The sequence below is a fragment of the Cetorhinus maximus genome, chromosome 1, assembly GCF_964194155.1.
Source record: "Cetorhinus maximus chromosome 1, sCetMax3.hap1.1, whole genome shotgun sequence".
Classification (NCBI taxonomy): domain Eukaryota; kingdom Metazoa; phylum Chordata; class Chondrichthyes; order Lamniformes; family Cetorhinidae; genus Cetorhinus; species Cetorhinus maximus.
In genome coordinates this window covers 233,478,860-233,498,003 of record NC_135879.1, presented here as the reverse complement: position 1 = coordinate 233,498,003, position 19,144 = coordinate 233,478,860, and the positions used below count along the sequence as shown (strand labels likewise).

Sequence of the window (19,144 nt, the reverse complement as noted above, 5' to 3'; positions counted from 1 at the left end):
CCCACACTTTCACAATTTCTAAATGTAGGTCAAACTGTTGTTCTTCAGTAAATGAGATTATGCTTGAATATAACATTTAGTTGCTGAAATGTCAGTGCAAGCATAAATACCTAACCTTCCAATTATTTTAAGCTTCTCAAGACTAAAATAATTGGGCCTTATGTGAGGTGCTAGTAACTGCTCATTTCATGGTACTTTTACAATTCCACCCATTTGAAGTGGCCTAGAAACATTTGCATTGCACCACAGATGATAAAAAGAGCTATAATTTTCCAGCTCCTCACTTGAGTGACTTTTAGCACCATAATTTGCTGGTCACGAAAAAAATTCATATCTTTTTGTATTCGGGCCTAATTTTCATACCTTATTGTCTTTGGTCACTCCCATTCCTGTACTTTGCTGTAAAACCCCTTTGGGCACATTTTTCTAGTTACACTCTGTCCTCACACGTTACCCCTGCCGTCTTGTATATGAATAATGTGTTTAACATGTGGAATCACAGAGAAGGTGGAAACAGAATGTGCTTATGATGTATGTCTTTTCTGTCATGTTAGCTGAAAATTGTTCTGGTTATCGAACATGCAGTCAGTGCTTGGAGCAGCCAGGATGCGGGTGGTGTACTGACCCCAGCAATACAGGAAAGGGACAGTGTATAGAAGGATCTTATCGAGGACCAGTGAAAATCCCCATGGCAAATACCCCCTATTTACCCGTCCTGAACATCAGCATGTGCCCAGCAGAAACAAAATACAACTGGTCCTTTGTCCAGTGTCCAGGTTAGTAAAAGACCTATCTCAGACAAATAGAAACTATTTATTCTTATGTATTTAGTCCCAGAAGAAACCTGCAATGTTTGGTGAGAGGAACTGGTGCATTAACTGGTGCTTGTCATTTTATATCTCATAAGATGAAAACATTTTTTTTTTGTTTCCCTTAGCTTGCCAGTGTAATGGCCATTGCAAGTGTGTTAATGAAAGCATCTGTGAGAAATGTGAAGATCTAACAACTGGCCAGCACTGTGAAACTTGCATCTCTGGTTATTATGGGGATCCTAAAAATGGAGGGAGTTGCCAGTGTAAGTATCAATTTATTGACGAGTTTCTAATTTCTCTCAATTTCCTCCTTCCCAAGATTTTGACTTCTGGGTCATAGTTCCACAGATGCCAGCTGCCCTATGGCATGTTGTAGGTAAAATGGAAATAGCCGTCACCTGTGAAGCTTCATGATGATGGGCAAAAAGATTCTGGGAAACAAATCTGATGCCTTTATAGCTCAAGAACTCCCTATACTTATTTGAGCAATTGAGAAATAATCGATCGTCAGTAATTTATTTTATTTTTTTGTTTGGTTTGTTAGCGCTCCCATGGTAATGTTGTTTTGAACTGAACTTGTTGCGAGTCATATGTTGCATTTGTACAAAGAAGATCAATTTACAACGCCTGATTAGAACGTTATAATATTTCTGGAAACCTGAGTTCTTTGAATAGAAGGTCTTGTGCTGTGCGATTATGCTCTCTGCTGAAGAATCATTGCCTGCCTGCATCATCATGCCTCACAAAGTTGGAGTTCAAAATTAAATTAGACACTTTGGCCCACATTTTAATTGATGAAAAAAGGCCTTTTCCAGACAACGGCATAGTGGTTTGAAATGAGAAGTTCGGAAGAACAGTTTGAAGTTGAGTTTTTATCCTTCCAAAGTGTTTTTATTTGTAGAAGGGCGAAAGTTGAGAGGTGCATTGATCCGTAATAACCAGACCCAGTACAGACACATGACAGTGTCTTGCTGTCATGCTTTGTCCTAGGTGAGCTCCTGCCTGACCTTGTCACTCAGAATTTCCTGAGCACAGGCCCACAGTTGGCTTTAGCCTTCCTCCTGTTTATGACCACAACCGATGTTAATTGCTGTGCAAACCAAATTCCAGAGGGATACTTGGCTTACGAGCCATACCTTTTTTTTTTGCATTCTGAAAATGAGAAGAAGGCGTATTGATCTCAGCAGCAAGAAGTCCAGTAACACTTTTGGGATTTTAAAAATTAAAAGTAAAACTTTTGTAAACAAGGATAAAAGGAAACATAAGCACAACTAAGGTTAGTCTTATGAAGCGTTCCCCCCAGAAGTACACTCTACTTGGTCAGATCCACAAGTAAACACCTTCCAGGCAACATTCCCTTATAGATGTTTAACTATAAAAATGCAGTAATGTTACTCAAGGCAAACTGCTGCAGCTTTAACAAAGGCATACCACATGGCCTGTAACCCTTTTTCACTCTGGTAACTCTTTTTCACACTGCTGTAGAAAACCAAATTTCAGAATAAAACTGCTTTTTGCAGCCCAAGACTTTTCTAGCTTGACTGGATGGCTGATTCAAACCTGCACCTTCTCTCAGCCCAGAGCCACAGCTGAGCAGCTACATCTCACAGCTCCAGCTCAACAACTGCTTAAACAGCTCCCTTGAGCTCTCCACCGTAACTCTAAATACCTTTTTTTACCCCCTGTCATCTCAGGCTCCATTGTTTTTACGCCTCTTTGAAACTCAAATCCTTCCAAATACAAGACCTTCTATGTTTCCATCTTGTCTTTTCTTCTGGGTGAATAAAACATAATATCCCCATTTCTGTTTATCTATGGAACTCCTGCAAGATGCAAGCGTGTTTCTTGGTACCTCTGACTTCTCTTTGATATTCAAACAAACTCTCAACTTATCTAAAAATGCAAATGTTAGATCCAACCTATTTACTTGTACCTTAAACCTAATAACTCTGTCCTTTGCATGTTTTAAACCCCCCCAAGCAACCTGTCTCCTATTAATCTCTGCCCAGCTTAATTAAATCATACACACATGTGCACACACAGCCTTTTCCACAGAATAACACAATATTCCCTCACAGCAATTTTTAAAAAAAATCAATTTCTCATATTCCACAAGTGGGGAGATGATGGTGTAGCGGTAATGCCATTGAACTAGTAATCCAGAGGCGCAGGCTAATGCCCTGGGGGACCTGGGTTCACATCCCACCACGGCAGCTAGAGACCATGAAATCTATCATCGATTGTTGTAAAAACCCACCTGGTTCACTAATGCCCTTTAGAGAAAGAAATCTGCCATCCTTAACTTGTCTGGCCTGCATGTGATTCCAGATCCACAGCAATGTGCTTGACTCTTAACTGCCCTCTGCAATGGCCTAGCAAGCCACTCAATTCAGGGCAAATTAGGGATGGGTAACAAATGCTGGCCTTGTCAGTGATGCTTGCACCGCATGAAAGAATACATTTTTAAAAATGTTTACTTCTGGCTGGGAGAGAGCGAGAGCAAGGTCCTCCCTTCTGAGATACGTAGCTGGTTGAAGACATGTTCTTGTCACAGAAAGCTGAGAAATTTGGCTAACACCTGATTATGAACAACTAAATGAGAAAGCCACAAAAGCACAAGGAAAGGTGACAAGAATCAGATACCAGAACACTTGACTAGTCTTTTCCTTTAGGGTAGAAATGGAAGGGGTGAATTTGGTCAGGATATTTGTTTAGAACTTATGATGGATAAAGGTAGGAAAACAGAATGCATGAATTAGGTCATTTTCTATTTCTCTCCTGAATAGGAATATTCAAACTGTTCTAACATCCAGTCTGGGTAGAAAAGGCTACATCAAAAGGCTTTGCCTGATTCTGTATTGTTTCCTTTCCACACTGAAATCTCTCAAATATTGATTCAGTTTCTCTGTAGGAGTTGCCCTTTGCACATGATTTAGGATCATCTTTCCTGTAGAATCATCCCTTCTGCGTCATGCCTATCCTTCAGCTGACAGAATGATTGGATGACATGCTCCCAGTGCTGCTCTAATTTTTTGCTGAGGATATGTGAAAAAACTTCCCTCTCCTGTGGAAGTAACTGGGTTTAACATGGTCCCTCAATGGCACAGTTTTAACCAGGAGTTCATTTAATCAATAAATTATGGCATGTGTCAAATCAATCCATTGTGACATGGTATGATTGAGTAGAAATAACTCATGGCCATTTCAGTTGCTGTCCTGAAACTGGAGAGTACGTTGAGCTGATTGATAAATAACCATGTCTGACTGGGTGGTGTAATGTGTTAGCTCATTGTCCTTTCATCCCTGTTCACAATTTGAATCTAGTTCTGGCTGGTCAAGAATCTCCTCTATGCTTAAAAGGAGCAACCTTAGCCCTGACTGCTGTATGAAATGGCCTATAATTTCTCTATGCATTTACTGTCTTATTAAGCTGGTGTGGGAAATGGAATTGCTACGGTGGTGCAGTAGTGGGTCCTTTTCCAAAGTTGGGTTGAGGTCTATCTCTAACACCGCCTATTTCCACCTCCGTAACATTGCTCGACTTTGTCCCTGTCTCAGTTCAGCTGCTGCCGTGAAACCCTCGTCCATGCCTTCATTAGCTGCAGACTCAACAATTCCAATGCACTCTTGAATTGTCTCTCTCATTCTACTCTCTGTAAACTTGAAGTTATCCAAAACTCTGCTGCTTGTGTCTTCACTCACAGCAAGTCCCATTCTTCTAGCATCCCTTTGCTTGCTGACCTATGTTTGCTCTCGGGTCACTTGTCTTGATTTTAAAATTGTCATCCTTGTTTTCACATCTCTCCAAGGCCTCGCACCCTCCCAATCTCTGTGATCTCCTCCAGCCCCACAACTTCCTGAGATATCTGCGCTCCTCAAATTCTGGCCTCTTCTGCATCCCCAATTTTAACTACTGCATCTCTGGTGGCTGTGCCTTCAGTTGCCTAGGTGCCAAGCTATGGAATTCCCTCCCTCCGCTTCTCTATCTCGCTTGCCTCATTTAAGACACTCCTTAAAACCTACCTCTTTGACCAAGCTTTTGGTCATCTGACCTAACATCGCCTTATGTGGTTCAGTGTTATACTTTGTTTTATAATAATCCTGTGAAGAGCCTTGGGATGTTTCATTACATTAAAGGCGCTAAGCTGTTGTATCTTGGTGTAGGTAGCATGGTAATAAAAATCTACTTGTAAATTAGCCTGTTCTCTTCATGTATGGTAAGTAAAGATAAATAGATATTTTTGTAATTTTTGACTTGCTGCCTTTTTGATACTGTTTACTACTTACCCAAGCCTGCAAGTGCAATGGACACGCGAGCATCTGCAATACGGAGTCAGGAAAATGTTTCTGCACAACAAAAGGAATCAAAGGCGACAAGTGTCAGCTGTAAGTTACATTCAGCGCTTTTTATGTGCATGCTGCTTTTGGTGGAGGTTTATGGCTGTTATAAAATTTCCATATATTTCAGTTCCACTTTGTGACCATGACATTTTCAATTAATGAGCAAGCTAACGTAATCAAATTGAGTGTTTGGAGAATAATTTAAAAAGAACCCCATATAAACTGAAGGCATCTGTTGTTTCGAGATACACAAAGCGCAGGAAGATATTATTTCATTTCTTGCCACAATTTAAGATACTTTATTCAGTTTTTGCATCCAACATTGTTTTGGACATCCACTGCACACACTATTTGATATTAAGGCCTTATTCTGATCTAGAAATGCCAGCAAAACAATCAAAGATTGAACCTTAAGTTAAACTTTGTGGATTGCATCAATTTAAAGTCTTGAAAAAAATTATCCTTTATGTTGATTGTAGAGCTGGTTATATTCTTCATGCTCAGAATATACATTATGGGGGCAGAAAATAGATGAGTACTCATCACAAATCTGGACCATCATTAATACCACCTATTTCTTTCTGCATAACGTTGATCTTGCCTCTGCTTACCTGCTGTTGAAAGCTATTTCTTTGCAACCTCTACATGTGATTATTCCAACGCGCTCCTGACTGGCTTTACGCGTTCTACCATCCACAAACTTGAGGTCATTCAAAACTCTGGCCGTGTCCTTACTCGCACCAAGTGTCATCCTCCCCGTTGCTTGCTGATCTGCATTGGTTCCCAGTTAAGCAACGCCTTAATTTTAAAAAATAACCATTCTTGTTTCCAAATCCCCCCCCATGGCCTCCCATCCCACTGCCCCCACCCCCAATTCTCATCTCTGTAATTCCCTTTAAGTCCTACAACTCTTCAAGATCTAAGCACACAGTCAGTTCTGGCTTCTTCAGCATTCCTGATTTTAATCACGCCACCATTTGCAACCTCGTCGCTTTGACCCGAAGCTCTGGAATTCCTTCCCTAAACTTCTCTGACACTCTCCCCTCTTTTCTCCTTCCAGATGCTCCTTAAAACCTACCTTTGCTACCGATTTTGTTCATTTGGTGTAATACCACCTTATATGGCTTCGTGTCAACTTTTGTTCCATAATTCTTCAGTTGTTACCCAAACATAGCCATCTATTTCATAACAGAAGTATGTCTTCAGTTTGTTCACCCACTTTAGCTATTATCTTTAATCCTGCATCCCCCCACCCCCCCCAACCCAGTCCAGAAAAACCTGCCAATGGCAGCACTTTGACAGTCTTCTGCCTTTCTAATTATTTGTTCATGGGATGAGAGTGTTGCTGACAAAGCCAGCATTTCAATTATTACCTTTCCCTAGAGTGAACTAACTGAGCACAGACTGAAAATTAATCTAGGAGCCTTTATGGACAAAGTGGCTCAGTCTCTCACCCATGTGATGCACAGTCTGCTTATGAAAAATGTTTTTGTGTGTGCTGCAAGTTGCATGTTCTCTTGCTCTCTCGCTTCATGCATGAAGGATGCCTGCTGGTGAAGGTCATCAGAGGGCATTTCTGCTGCTACACCAGTTGAAGCCTTCAGAATAGGCGGGGAGAAAATTGGGTAATCAGAATTAAAAACTTCTATTCAGGGCTCATAGGGGTAATTCCTGTCTGCAATATCACAGAACAACTCGATTTGAAGCAATGAAGATTATGATTTTGAACCTACCTGAGAGCTAATGTGAACCTTGGGACTTTGTGCAAGCACACTAATAGCTGGGATAAAATGTTTTATTCTCCACTCCTGTTTCTTGTAATTCTGTTGCATGCAGGGAGTTCTATAGAAAGCTATTATTTCATACAAGTGATCATTTTGAGCTTTAATTGTGAAGAATTGCTACTTATTTTGGCAATGAATTTGTTTTCAGCACTCTTGCAGGCAGTGCATGCCAGATCAGATCCCGCTGCATAAGAATAAATCTCATTTCCCGTCGGCTGCTTTTTCTAATTATCTTGCATCTGTCTTCTGGTTAACTCTCCCATCAATAGAAACAGTTTCTTTTTGGGTGTAGAGCATCACATTGGACTATGAGATGAACAGAGTTCATCCAGTATCTTGGCAACATTGATGATTCAACCAGGTTGGAGGCCTGAACAGTCCCCCTCCACCACCACCATCCTCCACCTGGCTGAACTTGTTCTCTCATTGAACAATTTCTCCTTTAGCTTGCCTCACTTCCTCCAGAAAAAAGGTATGGCTATGGGTACTTGCATAGACCCTAGTTATGTCTGTCTTTTTGTAGGGTATGTGGAACATTCCTTGGTTCCAGTCCTACTCGGGCCCCTCCCACAACTCTTTCTCTGGTACAACAATGACTGTAACAGTGTTGCTTCCTGTTCTTGTCCTGAACTGGAAAAATCATCAATTTTGCTTCCAATTTCCACCCTACTCCTTCAAATGGTCCATCTCCAACATTTCCCTTCCTTGACTTCTCTGTCTCCATTTCTGGGGATAGACTGTCACTAATGTTCGCTACAAGCCCACGGACTCCCAGAGCTACCTCGACTGCACTTCCTCATACCCTGCTTACTGTAAAGACTCCACTCCAGTCTCCCAGTTTCTTCATCTCTGTCGCATCTGCTCAGATGATGCTGCCTTCCAAAGCGGTGCTTCTGATATCTTTCTTCGCAACCGAAGATTGCCCCCAAGCAACCCCCCCTTCCAAACATTGTGGTTGATGGGACCGTCAAACATGTCCAACCCATTGATAAAAACAAAAAACTGCGGATGCTCGAAATCCAAAACAAAAACAGAAATACCTGGAAAAACTCAGCAGGTCTGGCAGCATCGGCGGAGAGGAACAAAGTTGACGTTTCGAGTCCTCATGACCCTTCAACAGAACTAAGTAAAAATAGGAGATTCCCACCTATTTCCATTATTTTAAAATCTATACCTTTTATGCCCTTTTAGTCTTATTTCACTCCGCCCCCACTAGAGCTATCTGTACCATGCTATCCATTCTTAATTAGCACATTCTTTTAGATAATATCACCACCTTCAATACCTCTTTGTTCTTTTGTCTATGACATCTTTTGATTATCTGCTCCTATCACTGCTTGCTTGTCCCTACAACTACCACCCCCCACCCCCCCACTTCTTTCTCCCCACCCCCCCACCTTAAACCAGCTTATATTTCACCCCTCTCCTATTTTTACTTAGTTCTGTTGAGGGGTCATGAGGACTCGAAACGTCAACTTTGTTCTTCTCCGCCGATGCTGCCAGACCTGCTGAGTTTTTCCATGTCCAACCCATTTCCTGCACTTCTGCCCTCACCCCTCCCCCCTCCCCCTCCCTCCCAGAACCACAAGAGGGTCCCGCTCCTCCATCCTCCATATTCAAAGGCTCATCCTCCTTCATTTCTGCCACTTCTAGCATGGTGTCACCATCAAACACATCTCCCTTTTCCTCCCCTATCAGCATTCCAAAGGGACCATTCCCTTCGTGACATGCTGGTCCACTCTTTTATCACCCCCAATATTTTATCCTCTTCCCTCGGTACCTTGCCATGAAATTGCAGGAGGTGTAACCCCTGCCCCTTGACCCCCCTCCTTCCTCACTGTCCAAGGCCCCAAACACTTCTTCCAGGTGAAGCAGTGATTTACTTGCACTTATTTCAATTTAGCCTACTGTATTCATTGATCAGAATATGGTGGTCTCTACATCGGGAGACCAAACGCAGATTGGGTGACCACTTAGTGGAACACCTCTGCATAGTCCACAAACATGACCCTGACTCTGCAGTAATTTGTCATTTCAAATTGGCTTCTTGCTATCATGCTCTCATTTCTGTCCTCAGCCTGCTCAGTGTTGCAGTGAACCCCAGCGTAAGCTGGAGGAACAGCATCTTATCTTTATTAGGCACTTTGCAGACTTTTGGACTTAACATTGGGTTCAACAACTTGAGACCATGAACTCTGTCCTCCATTTTGATTTTCTTTCTCCCAATTGCCAGTTTGTATCTTGTTTTCATTTTTTTGCTTTCAGAGCTGACCTTTATTTTGCTAGTAACACCTACTCTGGACCAATCCTTTGTTTCTTTGCTACTACCATTACCATTTCCTTTGTTCCGTGACATCTTTGGGATTTAATCTCCCCCTCCTTCTAACCTCTCCCTGCCCTTTTTTGTTTCACCTGACGACCTCCCCACTTTTTCAACAGAATAAAACCCATCACCTTTCTACGTCTTTTCAGTTCGGAAGAAGAGTGATATTGGACTTGAAACATTAACTCTGTTTCTCTCTACACATATGCTGCCAGAACTGCTGATTTTTTTCCAGCACATTTTTAAAGGGCTGAAATAAAAACACTTTGTTCTTGATTCAGTGAGATCATGACTGATCTGTATCTTAACTCAATCCACCTCCTTCCAAGGCAGTTCATTATTTCTAAGGTGTGATGCTCAGAAATGTACACAGTTGTCCACATCTGGTCTTACCAGGGCTTTGTATATCTGTAGCAAACATTTCGCTCCTTTATATTCTTGGCATCCAGTTATAGGAGCTGTTAGCTTTTGTATTTGGAAAGTAAAATGTTTTCAGTCCATAAACTTTATATAAGTACAATGCCAAACAAAATAAATTGGAGAAAATTCATTGCTACTTTGATTAATATGTATTAAATTTGCTTATAGATGTGATGTTGAAACACGATACCAGGGCAACCCACTGAAAGGAACCTGTTACTGTAAGTATTTATGTACATTGATTAAGTGGAAGAAAAATAAAAGTGAATTAAATTGAATAACTTGACAAAACTTTTTAGCGAGAAATTCTGCACTGCTTGGCATATTTTGCTGTATTATCAGTAGTCTTCAGTTATCTGTGAAATTTTAACTAAACTTTTATTGGTCTAAGAGCCAAGACTTGTTCCAATATCATGAATTTAAGAAATTGGTGAGGCCCAGGGCTGCAAGTTGCTTTGAAGAGTAATATTAAGACCTTAAATATAACAGGCAAGTTTTTCCTTTGTATTTGTAATAAAACTATTCTTTATAAATGAATTATGAGATTTTATTGCACAACTGCAAGATAGGGAAAGTCCCTCAATTAATTCAACAAAAATTGTAGCAAATGCATTTTTGGAGGGAGAGCAATAAATGAACATGATGTCAGAGTTTGGATAGACATTTATAAATATGGGTAGATAAGACAGTAAAACTTTTTCATTAATTAGAGAATATAGAATCCTAGGTTTCATAAATTGTGGTATAGAATGCAAAAGCAAAAAGGTAACACGAAACCAATAAAAACTTTTTGAGTCTGTGTCGATTCGAATCTGAGGGCCAGCCATTTTACATAGGAAATAGGAAGAGTGGACTATATACTCTCTTGAACCTGCTCACCATTCAATAAGATCATGGCTGATTTGGTCTTGCTTTAACCCCACTTTCCCCATAAACCTTGACTCTTAAAAAGCTCAAAGATCTGTCGATTTCAGCCTGAATCTCTTCAATGACTTGGCCACCACAGCCCTCTGTGATAGAGAATTCCAAAAGTTTCACAACTGTCTGAGAGAATTTCCTCCTGATCTCCATTTTAAATGGCCAAGCCCTTATTCTACAACTATGTTCCCTCGTTCTAGATTCCCTCATCAGGGGAAATATTCTCTCAGCATCTCCCCTGTCAAGCCCCTCAGAATCCTATATGTTTCAGTAAGATCACCTATCATTCTTCTAAATTCCAATGAGTATAGGCAACCATCGCAACCTTCCTCATAAGACAACCCATTCATTCCAGGAATCAGCCTCGTGAACCTTCTTGGAACTTCCTCCAATGCAAGTAAAATCATTAAATATGGAGACAGAAACTGTACCCGGTACTCTAAATATGGTCTCATCAATGCCCTATACAGTTATAATAAGACTTTCCTACATTTATACTCCATTCACCTTGAAATAGTTTCACATTTTCCCATATTATACTCCATCTGCCAAATTTTTGCACACCCGTTTTACTAATCTGTATCCCTTTACAGACTTTGTATCCTCCTCACAACTTGGTTTCCCACCTATCTTCATATCATCAACAAATTTGACTACAATACACTCAGTCCCTTCATCTAAGACAATATAGATTGTAAATAGTTGAGGCACCAACACTGAGCCCTGTGGCACCCCACTAGTTGCAGTTTGCCAACCTGAAAATTATCCATTTTTTAATTTATTCTTTCATGGCATGTGGGCGTCACTAGTACAGCCAGCATTTATTGCCCGTCTCTAATTGCCCTTGAACTGAGTAGCTTGCTAGGCCATTTCAGAGGGCATTTAAGAATCAGCCTCATTGCTGTGGGTCTGGAGTCACATGTAGGCCAGGCCAGGTTAGAACGACAGATTTCCTTCCCTAAAGGACATTAGTGAACCAGATGGCTTCTTACGACAATTGACAATGGTTTCATGGTCACTATTACTGAGACTGGCTTTTAATTCCAGATTTATTAATTGAATTTAAACTCCTCCAGCTGACACAGTGGGATTTGAACCCGTGTGTCCAGAGCATTAGCCAGGGCCTCTGGATTAGTCTGATGACATAACCACTACACCACCATTTCTCCATTGATCCTGACTCTCTTTTCTGTTAGTTAGCCAATCTTCTATCTATGCTAATATGTTACCCCAAACACCAGAAACTCTTATCTTGTGCAGTAACATTTTATGTAGCATCTTATCAAATACCTTTTGAAAATTCAAAATATACTACATCTTCTGGTTTCCCCTTTACATACCCTGCTCATGACATTTTCAACAACTCAAATACATTTGTGAAACAAGTTGAGGCGGAAGTTAAGAAGTAGGACTTCAAACACAGTTATCTCTGGGTTACTCCCAGTACCATGCGCTAGCTAGAGGAAAAATAAGATGGCGAGAGTTAAGACGTGGCTTGAAGTATGGTGCAGGAGCGAAGGCTTCAGGTCCTTGTGGCATTGGGACTAATTCTGGGGCAAAAGACAACTATTCAGAAGGGATGGGTTGTATCTCAACAGGACTGCCGCCATTGTCCTCATGGAGGTTCATTCATGTAGTTAGGGAAAATTTAAATTCAATTCACAGGGGATGGGCACCAGCATATAGAAGGAGAAACACGGAATAAGGTGCATAAAGTTAGAACACCTGTGTTGCGGACAGAGGAAAGAGGAAAACTGAACTCTTATTTTTCTCGCCATTTATCTGTAAGCACAAGTGTTTTAATGTTTTTAAAAGGTTTGATTTAAAGTTTGTGATTTCATTCATGTCTTATGAACATGACAGGCAGTGCTAAAGAAGAGAATTAATGCTTCCATATTAGAGCAGACTAGAAGGAAATAGCAAGTTATTGGGTGAGTTCAGCGTATGGGAGAAAGCCTAAATTAGAGCTAATGTCATGTATGTGAATGCGCAGAGTGTGGTAAATAAGATTAGCGAGTTATAGGCACAGTTTGCCATGTGGAAATGTCTCTGTTATAGCCAAAACACGAAGAAAGGCAGGCCTGGGTACTAAATATTCCTGGATACAAAGTGGTCAGGAAAGATAGGAAAGGGGTGGCAGTATTGATAAAGGAGAACATGGCAGCTGGAGAGAGAGGATGTCACAGAGGGGTCAAGGGCAGAATCTATTTGGTTAGAGCTAAGGAACAAAAATGGTGCAATACATTGCTTGGTATTGTCCATAGGTCACCAACCAGTGGGAAACATGTAGAGGAAAAAGTTTGCAAGGAAACTACGGAGAGGTGCAAGAATTATAGAGTAGTTATAATGGAAGACTTGAATTATCTGAATATCGGCTCGTTGATGGTAGTGTTAAGGGTGGAGAGGGATAAGATTTCCTGGATTGTGTTCAGGAGAATTTCTACAGTATTATGTTTCCAGTTCAATGAGAAAGGAGGTACTGCTAGACCTGGTTCTTGGAAATGAGGTGGACTGAGTGTAAGTAGGGAAACATTTAGGGGACAGTGACCATTCTATCATAAGGTTTAGGTTGGATATGGAAAAGGACCAGGAACAGGGTAAGAATACTTAGCTGGAGGAAGCCAACTTCAGTGGGGTGAGATTAGATCTGGCCCAGGTCAATTGGAATCAAAGGCTGGTAGGCAAAACTGTATCTGAACAATGGGCTGCCTGTAGAGAAGAGAGTTCAGGCACCAACAAGATATATTCCCACGAAGGAGAAACACAGGGCAAACAAATCCAGAGTTCCCTGGATGACAAAAGAGCTAGAAAGTAAGATCAGGAATAAAAATATGCTTAATGAGAGGTTTAAGGTGGAGAATACAACCTAGAACCAAGCTAAATATAAAAGGTTCAGAGGGGAGATGAAAAGGCACATAAGAGAAACAAAGAGAGATTAAGAAAAGAGACTGGTAGCTAACATAAAAAGAAATCCAAAAGTTTTCTGTAGGCATATAAATAGCAAAAGTGTGGTAAAAGTAGGACTGGGGCTGATTACGGACCAAGTGGTTATTTATGCATGGAAGCTGGGGTATTAAATGTATGATGTATTAAATCAATACTGTGCATCTATCTTTACCAAGGAAGACTAGGCTCCTCAGGTGAAAGAGGAGGTAATTCAGACACTTGAAGGGTTTAAACTGAAAAAGGGGGTGGTGTTGGATGAAGCACCAGGACCGGATACTGAGTCCTTAAAAAAGGGCATAAAGATAAGCCCAGCAACTATAGACCCCAGCTCTTTCTGATGTATATTAATAAATTTGGTGTACAGGGCGTAATTCAAAAGTTGCAGACGATATGGAACTTGGAAGTGGTGTAAACTGAGAGGAGGATAGTGTAGAACTTCAGAAGAACATAGGAAAGTTGGTGGAATGGGCGGACAAGTGGCAGATTAAATTTAACGCAGAGAAGTAAGAAGTGATTCATTTTGGTAGTGTTATGATGTAGCAGATGATGTGTGCCAGGCAAACCAAATCCACTAGGGAAACTTGGTCATGCTATCACAATGGTTTTGCAATTTGTATTTATTACGAGAAGATGTGTGCACTGAATTCAGAAGTAATAAATCCACTAAGACCTTTAGAGATTTAAAAAATTAAATTAAAATATTTATTAACAAAATAAAAGATTTCAAGCACATAAGACTACAATTACTTACCACTGTAATAGCTCCTAAAATTCCTTATTAACCTGATCCCTAGTTACACCCCATTTAAGGCAACAGTTCAAAATAGATTTTAGATTTAAAACAGTAGCAGTAAGTTAACATAATACCCACTTGACAGTGGAATTCCAAATGGCTTTTCCCCAACTTCATTTTTGTTATATAGCAGACTTATGCACAAATGGCTGGAGGCTTCATTAAGGCTATTTCACACGCTCCTGTTCGATCTTATGTGGCCTTCTTCCCAAATAGATTTTCATTCTTCTTTATATATGTTTCTCTCTTTTTAATATGTAAATTCTATTGTTCCATATGTCTTCGAAACTATATCTTCTTCATAATATAAAACTTTCATGTTGCCAATATTGTCAGTAACCTTTGGGAACAATAAACATACTCCTTAGCCTTGCTTATCTGGCTAATTGTAAACAGACTAAGATCCTTTGAAATCCAATAATCTCTTCATTTACTTAAAGATGGAAATTCCCTTCACACCTTACATGCTAAGCCAGCATCCATGTTTACTCAGTAAAATGTCAAGCACCTAGCTTCTTTTGATGACTTCAAGCTTGCAGCCTACTTGACTCCAAATGTAATTAAATCAAACAGACAGACCCAACTATACTTAGCCCCATAAACCTACTTCACAAACCAGCAAAATATATGAAATTACTTTCGTCACAGGACGAACACGGAGAGACAATATAAATAAAGGGTTCAATTCTAAGGGGAGTGCTGGAGCAGAGGGGCCTTGTTGAATATGTGCTTAAACCATCAAAGGTGAAGGGTCAGGTTGAGAGAATAGTTAATAAAGCATAGAACATCTTGGATTTTATCAATTGGGGCATAGAGTACAAAAGCAAGTAAATTAAACCTGTATAAAACACTGGTTTGGCCTCAAGTGGACTATTGCGCCCAGTTCTCAGCACCACACTTTAGGAAGGATGTGAAGGCATTAGAGTGAGTACAGAAAAAAATCATGAGGATGGCCCCAGGGATGAGGAACTTCAGTTATGTAGATAGATTAGAGTTGTAGGGATTGTTGTCCTTGCAGACGCAAAGATTCAGAGAAGATTTGATGGAGGTATTCAAGATCAGGAGGGGTCTGCACAGTAGATGTGGAGAAACTGCTCACATTGGTGGAAGGATTGAGAACCAGAGGGCATAGATTTAAGCTAATTGATAAAAGAAGCAATGGTGACATGAGAAAAAACTTCTTTATGCTGTGAGTGGTTAGGATTTGGAATGCACTGAGAGTGTAGCAAAGGCAGGTTCGATCGAGGCTTCAAGAGGAAATTAGATTATTATCTGAAAAGTAAGAATGTGCAGGGCTAAGGGGAGAAGACGGGGGCGTGCCACTAGGTGAATTGCTCCTTCAGAGAGCCAACACAGACATGACAGGCCAAATGGCTGCCTTATGTGCTGTAACCTGTTGTAATATGCCATTAAGGGATATCAGCATGACATCCTAGAAGGGAAAAGTGTCACGTGGTCTGGCCTTATTTTCACTTCTGCTTTGAGCAGAGTGCGCGCACACAGCTCTGATGCCTTCAAGCTTTACATCTCAGTATAACTGTTCTCATGTGCTGAGCCTTAATAAATGAACCCACAACATGTTTATCCAACCCCTTATGAGTGATTTGTACCTGGTGTCTTGTACAGTAAATAAGTCCAAGGTATGATATCATTATAATAACATGACGTGATCAGTGGTGGTTAGACAGGTGACGGCAAGATTAAGTACACTTACAACATGGTGAACAACCTTGGATCTAGTGCTACATGGCATAAGACCCTCAACATTTTGGTCAGACCACAATGGAGCCACGGTGTCAGAGCATGGAAAACTCAGCGTCGAGACCGCGAAGAAAAGTTTTGGAGACAAAGCACCAAGCGAGTGCTCAAGTAGCAGCTTTAGCTTTATCTTTTGCCCTCATGTTGGGCTCCACCTTCATTAAGGATGGGGTTGTTCATGGAGTTTTTGTCTCCTGTTAGTCGCTTAATTGTATACCACTATTCATGACTGACTGTGGCTGGGCTGCAGAGTTTCGACCATTGATTGTGGGATTGCATTGCCTATTGCTTCTACTGCTTAGAATACATTTGGCTATATGTTACAGCTTCATCAGTTTGGCAGCTCTTTTTAAACTGATGCTGCTCTCAGCATGCCATTCTACATGTTTCATTAAAATAGGGTCAGGCACCTGGAACGAATGATATGCAGGGCCATGAGGTTACAGATTGTGGCATATAGTTCTGCAACTAATGCTGGACAGCACTGCATGGATGCTCAATTTTGAGCTGTCAAGTCTATTCTTAATCTGTTCCATTTAGGAGGCTGATGTGATAAAATGGAAGGACATCTTCCTTGTGAAGATGGGACTTGATCTCCAGGAGAATAGTAAAGTAGTCACTCCTACCAGTGCTGTCATGGACAGACACACAGGAATGATTCAGCCTTAAGAATTGCAAGTTTTGATGATTTTTTTTTGGAAGGTTGAATTTTTTTTGACTGTGAGATGAGCTTATGACCACATCTGTGACATCTCTAAGACTGCTAATTTCTACCTCTCTAACTTTGCTTGACACTGTCCCTCCCTCAGAGATCTGCTGAAGCCCTGATCCATACCTTTGCTACGTCTAGACTTGACAATTCTAATGCACCCCTGGCTAACGTCCACATTTTACCCTTTAAACTAGTGGTCATCCAAAACTCTGCTGCTCATGTCCTAATTGGCATAAACTCTGTTTCTCCCATCACCCCTGTGTTCGCTGACCTACATTGGCTGCAGTTAAGCACTACCCCCACTTTAAAATTCTCAGCCTTATTTTCAGATCCCCAACCCACCCCCCATGGCCTCTCCCCTTGCTATTTCTGTAAGTACCTCTAGCCCTACAATCCACATATCTTCTCTAATTCTGAACTCTTGGAACATCCCTATTTTAATTGCTCTATCTTTGGCAGCCAATGCCCTAAGCTTCGGAATTCCCCCCCTAAGCCCCTCTTCCTCTCACATCACTTGAAGATGTTCCTCATGTGAAAAAGTGGAAGGATGTCTTCCTTGTGAAGATGAGACTTGATCTCCAGGCGAATGATGAAGTCGTCACTCCTACCAATGCTGTCATGGACAGACACACAAAAATGATGCAGCCTTAGGAATTGCCTCACCTCACCTCTCTGACTTGGCTTTTGGTCATCACCCCTGGTGTTTCCTTATGTGGCTTGATGTCACATTTTGTTGTTTTAACATGACTGTGATATGCTTTTGGATATTTTGCTATGTTAAATGCACTAAATTTTAAACGACTGTGAGTGATGGCTTATCTTTGTAATGAAAGTAACTTCAATTTTAAATAGTTATCTGAATAGTACTTTGGAATATCTTTGAGACCCTATAAAAATATGTTATACTTGAAATAGATGCCTCTGTCCCTTATTGGCGTAGTCCAACATTTCAGTTCATAATTTTAGTTTTTCTTTCACAGATACTCTGCTGATCGACTACCAATTCACCTTCAGCCTCTCTCAAGAGGATGATCGTTACTACACTGCCATCAACTTTGTAGCCACCCCTGAGGAAGTAAGTAATCCTGGTGATTGACTTTAGGTAGAGCTTTAATCTAGTTCAGTGTCTCCATTAGAAGTGAGTTTGTGTGTCTTTGGCCTATTTCTTGCAGACAAATCTGCAGGACACAAAATCTCATTAGGCACTAGTGGCTATTCATTTGACAATCCTGTTCAGAGATCCTGTAGGGACAGAGTGAAACATGGAATTGGAAATATGTACAGGCTTCAGGTGAAAACTTTGGCAGTTGGGTGGTCTGAATGAGCTTTTGTGTTATTATCTCGGCTGCTGCTTTGTAAGTTTTGCAGCCTTCACTTACATTCGATGCTTCATCTTGCGAAGTTCTGAATTCCGAGCTTGAGTGTATAGTGATGCCTGATCCTATTATTGTGTTTTTGTGCAAATTACGTAGTTTTTTTATGGTTTCAAAAGTTTATTTATTAAAAAAAATTAATGTCTCATAGGTTCTAGAAATATGTCAACATTTTTCAACCATGATCCATAGTCTTGCAACCTTCAGCACTGCTTATTGCTCTCTCCGCCCCATTCATAGTTAATTGTTAATTCTCTGGAAACTTGTTCTTTAAACAAACATTTTGCTCATTCTCTTTCAGCAAAACCGAGACTTGGACATGTTTATTAATGCATCAAAAAATTTCAACCTCAACATCACGTGGTCCAGTAGCTTTTTAGGTAAGATTGATGAGAACAGCCATTCAAATGTATTAAGGAGATGTAATTTAATGTAATATTGTGTATTTCTGCAGAAACTAGAAGCAAGAATTTATGATTTAGCTAGTTTAGTCTTGGAATGATGTACATTCTTTAGCTTCTGCCTGATGAGAATATAAGGAAAAAAAGTCATTATCCCTTTTGTTAACTATCAGATGGTCAGACAGAGATCAGCAGTAAGACCAGACTGCTTTATCATTCTGCAAGGAATACTTCACAGCTTGTATTATTAACTCTTAAACCAACTGTTGAAACTAAACGATTACTCCATTGCATTATCACAAATGTACAAGCACTTGAACAATGAAAATATGAGGTCTGGTTGCTGAGATTTATTTAGATGCACTTGAGTATAGATGATGTGATTTAGATGAGGTGATCTAGCTGAAAATACAGAAGAGAACGACTTTTGTTGTAGTATGCAGAACAGGAGGGTATGATCTTTAAGTTAGCACTAGACCATTTAGGAGTGAAATCAGGGATCACATTTTCACACCAAGAGTAATGGGAATCTGGAACTCTGTTCCTGTAAAATGCTGTGATTG

At 40.5% G+C, this 19,144-nt stretch overlaps 1 protein-coding gene across 1 annotated transcript in view; it reads left to right on the top strand.

The window, feature by feature from the left end:
• atrn (attractin) overlaps positions 1–19,144 on the top strand; it is a 364,031-nt gene that overhangs the window by 187,221 nt on the left and 157,666 nt on the right. The window contains exons 18-23 of the mRNA XM_078554529.1: positions 555–776; positions 938–1,075; positions 5,105–5,198; positions 9,849–9,901; positions 17,788–17,882; positions 18,482–18,560. Of these exons, the coding sequence (XP_078410655.1) occupies positions 555–776; positions 938–1,075; positions 5,105–5,198; positions 9,849–9,901; positions 17,788–17,882; positions 18,482–18,560 (681 nt within the window). The remainder of the gene's footprint in view (positions 1–554; positions 777–937; positions 1,076–5,104; positions 5,199–9,848; positions 9,902–17,787; positions 17,883–18,481; positions 18,561–19,144) is intronic.